The 13,319-nt window shown below is 31.2% G+C and overlaps 1 protein-coding gene and 1 long non-coding RNA gene across 3 annotated transcripts in view; one reads left to right on the top strand and one right to left on the bottom strand.

Moving 5' to 3' along the window:
• Positions 1 to 1,798, bottom strand: part of LOC143066227 (uncharacterized) — a 257,038-nt gene extending 255,240 nt beyond the window's left edge. Inside the window, exon 1 of the long non-coding RNA XR_012975525.1 lies at positions 1,178 to 1,798. This is a non-coding gene — a long non-coding RNA (uncharacterized LOC143066227). The remainder of the gene's footprint in view (positions 1 to 1,177) is intronic.
• Positions 1 to 13,319, top strand: part of LOC143066193 (uncharacterized) — a 37,047-nt gene that overhangs the window by 11,214 nt on the left and 12,514 nt on the right. For both annotated transcript variants that reach the window (XM_076239209.1, XM_076239208.1), the window contains exons 5-11: positions 2,620 to 2,804; positions 5,969 to 6,096; positions 8,544 to 8,703; positions 9,098 to 9,189; positions 10,053 to 10,269; positions 11,627 to 11,757; positions 12,856 to 13,012. In XM_076239209.1, the coding sequence (XP_076095324.1) occupies positions 2,620 to 2,804; positions 5,969 to 6,096; positions 8,544 to 8,703; positions 9,098 to 9,189; positions 10,053 to 10,269; positions 11,627 to 11,757; positions 12,856 to 13,012 (1,070 nt within the window). The remainder of the gene's footprint in view (positions 1 to 2,619; positions 2,805 to 5,968; positions 6,097 to 8,543; positions 8,704 to 9,097; positions 9,190 to 10,052; positions 10,270 to 11,626; positions 11,758 to 12,855; positions 13,013 to 13,319) is intronic.

Below are 13,319 nucleotides of genomic sequence, written 5' to 3'. Positions count from 1 at the left end.
TCCCATTGGAAATCATACACATCTTCTTATTTTTATCGCCATTTTCCTAGATATTTTAAACCGCAATGTCAGTAATATTTTGGTAAAATTCAATCGTCCATCTATCAAAACATTCTTTCAAATGAGTCAGATCAGAGATAAATATAGGCCATAGTTGTATACTGGTGACCAAAAGTTATAAACTGATTGAGGGTAAAACAAATTCAGATTACAAATTAAAACCGAGGGAGACACATCAACTATAAGAGGAAAACAAAGGAACAAAATGGACACTGAAGCGCAACAAAAACAAATGCCGACATAATGAGAATCGAACTATTCGATAACAACTGCAATATTAAACAAAAATGTTGGGTTGAACCTGGTTTCATGGCTGGTTTAATGGCTAGCAATTTGGTTTTCATTGACAATATGTCTGATGCCTCATGAGTTTCTGATTTGTCACCAGCTTAAACAATACAAGTCTGAAGCCTATGATTTTTCTGTGATATCATTCATAATTATAAACATTTACTAAATACTTTAGACAATATCTCTATTTTATCAATTCAAAATATTTAAAATTGTTGCAGTGTTGATTTGGTTGATTGATAATGTGTATTAGGCACAAATGAACAAAGGATTGTCGTAGTCACAATTTTGTCCTCACATCACCGAAAACGTTTAATCATAAGATTTACACATCAGAAGCTACCTGAATGTTTTCGGCAGTAGTTAAGTTATTGATTTCTGTTTCTTTCTTTGTCCATCCGTTATTCTTCCGTTCGTGTTCGAATGTTTTTTCCGTGTGCGTCACTTGAGTATCCTTTTATAGATTGGAATGAAACTGAAACAGGTAGCTATGAAACTGATCATAGTTCATCGCTGATACAATTAGACAAGGACATACAAACAATGGATTGTAACTTGACCTTCCCCTTGCTTGATTGTAAAGAAACTTAAATAACTACAAGATTTGGAAAAGAGATAAATGCGTATTGATTTTGGGATCAAACAAATTTATTCGTCTGAAGTGTTTTTTCCGGATTTTAGAATTTAAGAACGCATATCGCTGTATGTTCAAATGTCAATGATGTGTTTGAACCAAAACCTTAGCAAGGACTATATAACCAAAACTGCCTTAACAATAACTGTAAAATCCATTTAGGGTAGTTTACAAAAAATGTGTTGCCACAACCTTTTTCAACTTTTGATCTTCAGTGCTGTACAACTTTGTACTTTTTTTCGCTTTCGATCTTTTATATCTGGGCGTCACTGGTGAGTCTTGTGTTGACGAGGCGCGTTTTTGGCGTATTAAAATTTTAAACCTGATGTTTTTTGTTATTCATTAATCATGTGTTTCTTTGTCTAATACGTTTTCCTATTTATTTGTATTGTAGTCTAGTAATATTATGTTGTCATTTCTATGTTATAGTTAACATTGCCATTAAAGTGCGAGGTTTGGCATGCCACAAAACCATGTTCAACCCACCATTTTTTCCTTTAAAAATGTCCTGTACCAAGTCAGGAATATGGCCATTGTTATATTATAGTTCGTTTCTGTGTGTGTTACAATTTAACGTTGCGTCGTTTGTTTTCTCTTATTTTTGAGTGTAAATTGACATTGCGATAAGACGTGTCACGGTACTTGTCTATCCCAAATTCATGTATTTGGTTTTGATGTTATATTTGTTATTCTCGTGGGATTTTGTCTGATGCTTGGTCCGTTTCTGTGTGTGTTAGTTACATTGTAGTGTTGTGTCGTTGTTCTCCTCTTATATTTATGCGTTTCCCTCAGTTTTAGTTTGTTACCCCGATTTTGTTTTTTGTCCATGGATTTATGATGAGTTTGAACAGCGGTATACTACTGTTGCCTTTATTTGCCACATCTACTTGAAACTTAGTGTGCATGTTGTTCATTATGATGTGTACTTGTTACAGTTTTTAAACAAAACTTTGAATCTGAACCCATATCATGTGAGGTTCTAAACAGACTTTAATATTGCAACCTAGTGACCATCGTACGGTGACCTATAGTTGTTAATTTTTGAGTCATTTGGTCTCTTATAGAGAGTTGTCTTATTGGTAATCATACCACATCTATTTTGTTTATATATGAGTGGAAATTGACCAACTATTATTATTATTATTATTAGCATTTCTTTTATTACATGTTGTATAACTGTCTTTCATCATAGAATTTAAAAACAAGTGGTTTGTTGGTTATTGTTTTACTTTTTTTCAATTACGTTATATGTCAATAAATTTCCATTTTCGACTACCTTTATAAAAAAAGAAGATGTGATATGGTTGCCAATTAGACAACTCTCCACAAGAGACTAAATGACACAGACATTAACATCTATATGTCACCATACGGCCTTCAACATATGGTATGGGCTTTGCTCATTGTTAAAGGTCGTACGGTGACCTATAGTTGTTAATTTCTGTGTCATTTTGTAGAGAGTTGTCTCATTGGCAATCATACCACATCTTATTTGTTCATATATGAATGGAAAATGACCAATTATTAATATTATTTCTTTTATTACCTGTTGTATAAGTATTATTCATCATAGAAACAAATGAATATAATTGCGTATCATTGGTTCTTATCATATCATGTTTTATTTTGAACAGGAAAACTAGTAGCAATAAACCTTACAAAAACATTTGTCCTAAAATATTCGAGAACACGAAGTGTGAAAACATGACAGGGAATGTACATGGACCCTCCAGTTTCTTCAGAATAAATGTCACAAACAAACGAATGGAAGTAACAACGGCTACAGAGATACAAACAGATTTTATTGAAGATTTATATGGTAATTTATTTGCTGTTCTCAAATTAATTTATGATATTTGAAATATATAGCACATGCGTTCAAAGGTCATCGGTTTTAATGACTTTGAGTCATTTTTAACGACGAAGCGCGCGTCTCGTGTACCAAATACCATGAAACTTTAGCATAATGCTCATTATCACAAAACACAGACCAAGTGTGAAATTTTGTGGCGTCACTTTTACTGTTCTGGAACTATGCCCCTCTATCACGTTTTATGCAAGCGGGGCATCATCTGAGTCCCTTGGACACATTTTCCATTTATCTTATGTTAATTAGCATTACAATTATTAAAAACTGATAGTACAAAAGAGCTGAACGCTTTGTACTACGCAACAAATAATTTCATAATAACTATCTGTTTCTGATTTCAGCTATAATTAAAACATATAAATTCTTGAAATGATCATAAATCATTGTATATAAGGCGGATTTCTGGTAACAGTTTAACAAAAGATATAAAACTCATTACCATGAAAGGTAAAAAAATGTCAAATTGACATATTCAGAATGTTTAAATTACGTTATGGGTTTCGTGCATTTTATTTGTCCCTTAAATACTGTTAATAAAAAAGTAAAAATGTGTAAACTGAGAAACACTGACTTAATTTTAATAAAATGCTTGACATCATAGAATTTATTTATTGGCTAGAGTTTTTTGTACTGAAATATTTACAAGGCATGTGAAAATGAAAATACAACATTTTGTTATGCAATTGTCAGATTAATGACAAATTTTGAAAAAAAAAAATCCAAGAAAAAAATGAATGTATTCATGTTTGCTTGAAAGGTATTTAAATTGGATTTCTGTCATTTAAACATTGACAACATTGATAAGTTTTACAACACCTTTAATATTCACCTTGTTTGAAGAGAATTCAATCATAAGCTGATAAAGCATGTCACGATAGTGTTCTCAAGATGATTGCATACTCGACTTAGATTACAATGCTTAAGATTTTATGACTTGTAAACTATAAACTATGATATCGTGTTTTCCAACTCACCTGTATGAGAGGACTGTATTCTGATATTTTACGCTTGTGGACACAAATACAGTATCCTAACACAAAATAACTTATGGGGTTTTCATCTCGACCCTAAACTATTGAAATTTGGTATAGGTCTATTGTTTTGAGAATGTTTATTCAAATCAATTAGCCTTGTTTTACACACGGTTCTTGAATTTGCAGCAGAACTGTTTTATTTCAAAATTGGTTCAGAGCGTGCATATCTAATTGCAAAGAAAATTTAAGACTGTCCATGTAAGGTTAATGAAATATTAGTGTGTGTCTAACATACTAAACCATCTGTATTAGTCTCATACGGTTACGATGCGCGTATTTCATTATTTTAAACTGAAGACATCAATCAGATTTAGAACATTTCCATGATTATTGGATTCGTAAGCGTTTGGTATTTCATATTCCCCTTAAGTAAATTATTGGATTCAATTTGTAATTAATTTTAAATAGATAAATTCATTAACAAACTAATTAATCAATAAATTATTACAAATGTATTTGTTTGATTTTGCTACTTTTCGTTTTCGGATGACATAATATGCATGTTTGGCCAATGTTACACCCATCAAAATATATTTATACACATATCCATTTTTTTTCCGATTGCGTGCCGCCTCAGCATGTATCGTCAGAACAAATTCGAAGATAATCGCATTAACCAACAGTGTTTGAGACCGGGTCAGTGGCAATACATCAACCTAAATGCAAATTCCCACTCAGTTGGGACTTGGACATCATAAGACTACCATTCTGGTCTCTAACAATCGAAGACAGCGTAAATATTCTAAGTATGCCAATAAGATTTAATGATAAAAAGAATGTCGGATATTTTGTGTCTAAAGCTCTTCTGAATAAAGTGTCGAACACTTGGGATGAAAAGAATTATCAATATAAAGCATGAGTGCTTACATGTTGTTGCTATATATTATTATCATTATTTTATTGTACAAATACATTTAATTCTTTATAAGGTATGAAGTATATGTTGATATGACCTTTGATTGGCTTTAAAATACTTGTCATCTCAAAAAGTAATAAAATTGCAAAAGGTAAATCTCAACAAATAAAACTTCCCTAAAAGTACTCTTATTTACATAAATCAGAGTTCATTATATTCAATATTGAGGGCGGTATGTGTAATCATTGCATGAACAAATCATAAATTATTATTTCTAAATAAGTTTGTAAATTGAAATATCTTTTTAGATAAGATGTTTGATCTTTTTAAAAGATTGACTAGTTTTGCGTTGATAAAACCGTTTTGCTTATCACGTGCACGTATTTACATATCATGCTACATATGTATTTGGTCGAAATATCAGGAGTTACTCACCAGCCCAGTAATCAACACTTCGGGGTTGACATGAATATCAATAATGTGGTCATTTTTATAAATTTTAATTTTTTGAAAAACTAAGGATTTTCATATCACAGGCATAGATTACCTTAGCCGTATTTGGAACAACTTTTTGGAATTTTGGATCCTCAATGCTCTTTAACTTTGTACTTGTTTGGCCTTGATAAATATTTTGATATGAGCGTCACTGATGAGTCTTATGTAGACGAAACGCGCGTCTGGCGTACTAAATTATAATCCTGGTACCTTTGATAACTAATTCTACCTAAAAAAACCAACTAAAAATGAGGTATGAATGCAAATAAAACAACTTTCCATCCAAGTGTTAATGTATAATGTTGATTTTTGTTAGACATTTTAAAAGACGATAGAGATACTCTGTCATTAGAAAAAAAAGAAAAAATAGATCAGCAAAAAAGACCTTAAAGAAATAGAACAGACAAAATCTTTAAATGATGTAATCTTAATTGTAATTCTTTAAATCTAACTGCCTTTACTAACCACTCTTAATGAAGACGTAGGAAACGGTCAATGGGTTTGGCAGGTTTTTATTGTTCAATTAAGGGTTTTACTTTTTATCTATATGTTTCTCGTTTTCATGCTGATAATTTGGCAACTGATATTCTAAAAGTTCAAATCATCTGTTTTTTGAAGATTGAGATTGGATAAACCAATATAAGACCTCAAATATTAATTCATATAATTATCTTTGAAAGTGATGATTTGATTTACTAGAATAATATACGCATATAAATATTTTGCAGGAAAACCTTATAAAATGGAAAATTTCACAGTTCGAGAAAGAGATAAAACTGCGATTGAACTGGCATGGGACACAAGAGAACGTGATTTGGAATTTACAATCCAATACACCACAAATAGAACAAATACGGCAAGTTTTTAAAATATTTTTTTCTGATTTAATATTATTGATCTATATGTTCATCGCCGGATCAGTCGATCGTACACGTAATTATTCCTGTTTGCGATGAGTAACACAAAATTAAATCTGTGAATTAGAAATTGTTTTATTTCTTTGCGACTTTCTTGACATGTAACGGTTTTATGCCCCACTTACGAATGCTTCAGGTTTAAGTTTATGGTCAAGGTAGTTTTTGATGAAGTTGAAGTCCAATCAACTTGAAACTTAGTACACATGTTCCCTATGGTATGATCTTTTTAATTTAAATGCTAAACTAGATTTTGTACCCAATTTCACGGTTCATTGAACATGGAAAATGATAGTGCGAGTGGGGCATCCGTGTACTTTTGATACATTCTTGTTATTTACTGTTTCGGTACTCTTCTGATCAAGCGGGATAATGGGATCCATTACAATCGATTAGAATCACTGTTTGCGTTGTTTTTGGCAAAACACTATAATTGATTCAGATAAATAAATTCATCATAACAGATAATCAGCCAAAAATTATCTACACAAATTTAGCAAAGTCAAAATCGTTGATCAAGTGTTTGAAAGTTATTAATGGCCTGTAACAACTACCTATTTTTCATTTTTGACAGAAACTATAGTAGCCAGGGTGTAACCTTTTTGCGGCAAAATTATTCTTTACACAAGCTCTACAAATAAGTCAATTGTCAGAAATTATTCTTCTTTTTCCTATCGTAGTTTAATTACCCTTCTATGATGATTTTGTTACCTGCTTACATCTTGTAAACTACAATGGATAGCAGCCCAAATGATTATCAAGACTGAAGACTTTGGCTCATAGAGTTTCTACTCGACAATAATAATCAGTTGCATAGTATCAATTTCAAAAGGGTGATGTATCATTATGTTGCTCGTTTGGCCTTCTTAGCTTGTGCCTTTGATTTTGAACCAATAAATAGTATACATATACTTAAAGTACAACTTGTTCTTAAAAAGAAACATGATTTGCAAAGTAAAGCTTTACAGATGACTTGCCCTATTCGGGAAAAAAAATCAAACTATCATATTTAAACTCAAATAAATATTCTGCATTGTTATGTAAGTCAAGTCTTCAAAAATGTTATTCAGGATCTGCTTACCCTTCCGGAGCACATGAGATCACCCCTAGTTTTTGGTGGGGTTCGTGTTGTTTATTCTTTAGTTTTCTATGTTGTGTCATGTGTACTATAGTTTTTCTGTTTGTCTTTTTCATTTTTAGCCATGCCGTTGTCAGTTTGTTTTAGATTTATGAGTTTGACTGTCCCTTTGGTATCTTTCGTCCCTCTTTTATTCGTCACTTTCAGTATTGTTTCAAATAACTATTATCGACGAACTAAAATTTACAATTTAAAAAATGGTACAACAACTCGAACTTTGAGACTTCAGAGTATAAAAGTTGCAAAAGATAGCAAAGGGATATTCAAACTCATAAGTTGAAAACAAATTGATAATGCCATGACAAAAAAACAAAAACAAATGACAGTACACAAAATATCACAAAGAAAATTAACTACTGATCAACACAATTAACCAAATTACAGAGAGTGATAGCCGGCGCTCTGTCATGGTACAAATATACCAACGAGTAAGGGATTATCAAGAAAACAAACTTCAACAGCATTGTAAACTGTTATGACGATAGAATTTTCCATAGAAAATGGAGTTGTGAAATATATTTTATAAATAACTTACATTAATGAAATAGTATATTAACGTTATTTAACTCTTTCTTTAATTGGCGTCACGTCAATTAAAATAATCCAGTTAACTCCATAAACGAAAATGGACCGCCACGAATTTTCGCTCAATTGCGCTAAGACACCAAAAATAAATTCAAATTATCGGTCGATTATATCAACCAACAATCAAAAAGAAAAACATCATAATTCTGACTTAAAACATTTATTTTGTTTTAAGAGGGGACAATGAGTTATTGCGTGTTAATAAAGTATTAAATTATTAAAAACCCAACATGAAACAAAGTAAACTAAATATCAATTCACTTATATACCAGAATCATTTGTTTTAATTTAAATTAATATCCGTTGTGCATGTAATGCAATACATGTTTAACTCTACCGCATTTTCGCGCCAGGAGTCAGGAGCCTGTAACCTTTGTTACTCTTGTATGTTTATTAGATTTTAGTTCATTTATATGTTGTGGAGTTAAGTGTATAGTCCATTTTCACAGAGCTAGTACACAATTGTATTTACGGGCCAGATGAGGGCCACCACCGGGTGCGAGATTTTCCATTTGCTGTTTAAGACCCATTGGTGGTCGTTGTCTGTTGTCTGCTCTTTGGTCGGGTTGTTGTCTGTTTGACATATTCCCAATTTCCATTCTAAACTTTATTAATGATTAAAAAACAGATGCAAGTTGGTAAAATGAAGACAATATCTAATTTTAGGTGAAAACATTTAATACATCAGTGCTGATTGAAGACTTACAAACATACACTTTTTATACGTTTGAAGTGTTTGCCCATTATACAGACATATTTACCCACACAAGACCAATAGGTTTATCAAGTGATTCAGTTTATCTAAAGGCAAGAACAGCACAAGATGGTAAGCATTGATTTAAGTATATAATTTCAGAGATTTGATATGATTGCCACATTAGCTTATAGACAGCTGTCCACCTAAGATAAAAATACGTCAAGCATATCTTTAATTTGTTTCATTTTTTTTTCTTCTAACAGCAACTATCAATTAATCTTTCTCAAAGAAAAATGTTCTCTAACTCTTTTTTTTCAACTATTCGACTGAACAATTAAATTATTTTTGGTATGTAATATACAAAAATAGCTGCTAAAGAAAAGGACAATATCAAAATATTGTTAATTGTTATCTCTAGCTTAAAAACAGATTTTGGTTTAATTTCGGAAATCAGAAAATCATAATAAACGTCTTTTATTATTCTTCAACAGGGATTAATTTATTTATATTTTTGTACTTGTAGTTGCAAAGTTTGCCCCCAAAGTAACTGTGGGAGCTATTGCATTTGCAGAAGATGATCGTTCAAAAGTTCGAAACATTACAGTTTATTGGCAGGTAAAAATTAGGTTTAATGATTTTGATATGAAGTTGTTCCATTTAATAGTTAAAATGAAAAGATGATAACAAACAATACAGTCGTAAGCGATGTTATTGACTTAACTTCATAAAAAAGGTTAACCTATCAGTAAAAAGGCAGGGATGAATTAACTGAGATACGTATGCATATATAGGGTAACAGGAATTACATTAAAATAATGAGATAAAACAGAGCACAAAAACTAGAAACCATCTCTCTCGGTAATAAAGAGACAAACAAAAACGGACAATAAATTGTTCAGATAGATAATTTATTATAGGCGCAACATTTGCTGAGAATTAATCGGTTTAACGTGCGCAGTAATCTACGCGTCACCTATAAAGCTCACGTTTTATAAATACAATCTAATATTTGTTGACAATGCCAGACTACAGTGTATTCCTTAAATAAATGTTTCCTTTTCTTTAGTTATGACATCCATATTGATCACCAAAAGAATATATTTTTCAGTCACAGAAATTATATCGTCTTTTTCAAAATTACTCAATTTCCTAGAAAAAATATCTTCATTTTGACGTAATTCGCATTATATAAATGATCAAATCTCAATTGTGTCTGAATGAACATTTATTATTTGTTTTCCAGTAGTAGTATTGTTTGTTTATAAAAGTCTATTTCGCTTAATAATCCTTTAAGACGGGGAAAATGTAAACAGATATAAAGAAGAACTTGGAATTGAATTTAAAATATTTCCCTGTCTCTGTCAATTTAGTTTTACTTGATCCTTTATAGGTTTCTAGAATAGATATATAAAAATTAAATATATTCCAAAGGAACCTTAAAGAGTACTTTTTGCTAAATAAATACTAAATGTTTTTAGAATTTCAAAGAGATGGAGGAAAATGGGCCGATCGTAAAGTTTGAACTGAGTCTTGAATCTACTGGAGATAAACCTATTTCTCATCAGTTTAATTCTAACAACGCATCACACCATACATTCACTAACATTCAGTCTGGACAATCTGGCAGTATACGAATAAAGGCAGGAACAAATGTTGGAATGTCTGCAGCTAGCTCTCCAATATACATTAATAAAGGTAAATAACTATTATAGAAAGTAATATCTGTTCTACATATATATATTGATGTTTGGCCCTTTCCAGCCAAATTATTGAAATACACATTTGTACCTATATTTACTAAAGAATAACTGTCTTTCGGCCAATGTAGTATGGTGTGCTGTGTACAATATTACACACACTTATATATGTCTTCATTTAATTTAATCTTAAACATCATACTTACTTAGCACGGTGGCCACTAATTAAATTCAAACCTGAACCTGTGGTTAATTATCTTATGAAAACTGTGTTATTATATACTCATACAATTGATGACTTTGGAGGAGTTAAGCTTCAATTAGATTAAATCATTGTTTTCATAATGCCAAATATTTCTGAATTTTATTAAGGACTTTAATTTGTGTCTGTAAATTCTTTTAGTTAATATGTACAATTGATTGAATTGAAGTAGGTCATCTTAGAAAGTAAACTATTTCTTCAAAACGATTGATTGACTTTTCTTACACTAACGAATCATTAGTATAAACATATTTATTTATAGTGGATTGGATAACAAGTTGTGCAACTTATATTAATTTCTTTCCACTTTGCGGGTGCGAGTGCTGTCTTGTAGCGGAATCTGCAAGGGTGTCTTTTACATGCAAGATATATGGCTCTCTCTGAACACGGGTCAGCCATTTATCGTCCCCTCCCGATGGACTATCATCGTTTCCTCAAGACCATACTTGCAAATGGTTTCAAGGGAGAAAATGCAGTCCCTGAACCTCAAAACGTATCAGTAACCTCTTGGACTATACAATATATGAATTTGAAATTTTTTGAGTGGTATATCATTACTCTTTCTTTTCGGCATAACAGCTATATTTAACTTTGGTGAAATTTAAGACCCATATGGATCACCATCTACATAATATCAACCTTATTTCAAATAACCCCTTTATTTAACAACTTTAAATCTGTACTCAAGTCAAAAGAGTTTTATTCTTACTTCAAAATTTATATGAATTGTGTCTTTTAACGAGATATCAAGGGCCATAGAAATGTAAGCAAAGACATATAGATAATTAATTTAATGGAACTTGTTTTTGTAAGTGTGTCACCTAAAACATAACTAAGTGAGATCACCCCCAGTTTTTATTAAGATTCGTGTTATTTTCTATCTTTGAGTTTGAATGTCCCCCTGGTATCTTTCGTCCCTCTTTTATTCAATGTACAATTATTGTAATTGAAAGGAAAGAAAACACAACGTCATGTTTAAAGAAAAAATACCCATTATTTTAAGTCGGGGAAACATGGATGTAAAACAACCTCTAACAATTGAAAACAACTTTTCTTGAATGAAACCATTAGGTGTGAAAATTATGTTTTACAGGAGACTACAAACCTCCTCACTTTGTACTTGAAAAATTAAACAGAGATATCTTGATGTCATGGGAAACAGAAAATACTGAAGGGGTCAAAGGTTATACTATCTACTGGTGTGAAAGGACGAACGGATGCGAGGTAACGTATCTAAATTGGAATCACAACTTGACTTCAAAAATAAACAAAATTCAAAATTACTAAAATATAATTCTCACTTAAATCTTTGTAGAGTCATTATACACATTTGAGCTACGTCGATAAGTCACAACGACATCTTTTTAAAAGAAAAAAAGTAAACAGCAATTATAAATTATTTCACTATTACGTAATTTAGGTTTTGATTGTTTCCTTTGGCCGCTATTTAGGAGAGGGAAATGTTTTTTTTTTCTTTTCTCATTAGTCAAATTGAAACATGCGTTACAAACAAGTCTGGTTATGCTATTGTTTCAGAAAAAGGGAGAAGGTTTGTACCATTAAAACGTTTAATTCCGCTGCAAATGTTTGCATCTGTCCTAAGTCAGGAATCTGATGTACAGTAGTTGTCGTTTGTTTGTGTAATTTTTACGTGTTTCTCGTTTCTCGTTTTTTATGTAGATTAGACCGTTGGTTTTCCCGTTTGAATGGTTTTACACTAGTAATTTTGGGGCCCTTTATAGCTTGTTGTTTTTTGGTGTGAGCCAATGCTCTGTGTTGACGGCCTTACATTGACCTTTAATAGTTTATATTTATAAATTGTTATTTGGATTGAGAGTTGTCACATTGGCACTCACATCACATCTTCCTATATCTGGTTAAGCATTACTACTAAGAATGATGAGTCAAACAAGGCTAAAGTTATTCAAATTGTTTATAAAACAACTATTCTTAAAGTAAAGCGGTCAGATTCTAAAATGTATTTGGTTGATTGTTTTCTCACTGGACCTTAAAACTCAATTTCATTTTCTTTATTTTTATTTTAACAAAGAGCCATGCTCCCCATAATTTCGTACAAATGTTGTTTACCTGTCTCTGAATATTGAGTTAACTGCATGCAATGCATAGTAACAAATGCATTACAGTATCTTTTCAAATTGTATAACAAACCTTATTTGATAATGATAGACTAGCTCAAAAGTTAAGTTCAAGTAATATTTGAGATTATCAAAGAATATTTGCTGTAGAGAGCCAATGTGTTTGTTTAAAAAAGAGTAACAATTAATTATTATACTTCATATAAACATGTGTTCTCATTTATAGAAACAACTTAAATGGGCACATGTATCAGCTGATGCAAAATCTTATACTGTACAGCATTTGGATTTTGAAAAGATTTATTTATTTGGGCTTTCCATGGACAGTGACAACAAAAGTACCGGATTCTCGTGGGAAAACTGTTATTTCATTCGAAATGAAAGTAAGTAATTTTATATATCTTGAAACATTCAATGTTTTAGATATAAAGTTTAACAAAATAATTCCTTATCTTTTTTAAAGCGCCATATTTGTACAAAAAAATACAACCAATATGAGTTGTAATCAATATATACTAAACGATCGTAGTATTTCTTTAATTATGATTGTGATCTTACTATGATCATGAATGTTAAATTACCGACAATGTAATGTAAAACATGTAATTAAACTACCGGTAACTAATGGAAATGAGTATGTCAGCTTTTGAACCTTTTGATGAGCTTTTATAGTCGATCCATCTTCTCTTA

Source organism: Mytilus galloprovincialis, chromosome 1 (genome assembly GCF_965363235.1).
Source record: "Mytilus galloprovincialis chromosome 1, xbMytGall1.hap1.1, whole genome shotgun sequence".
Classification (NCBI taxonomy): domain Eukaryota; kingdom Metazoa; phylum Mollusca; class Bivalvia; order Mytilida; family Mytilidae; genus Mytilus; species Mytilus galloprovincialis.
The sequence above is the reverse complement of the archived record's forward strand: the minus strand, read 5'-3'. Positions and strand labels throughout refer to the sequence as shown.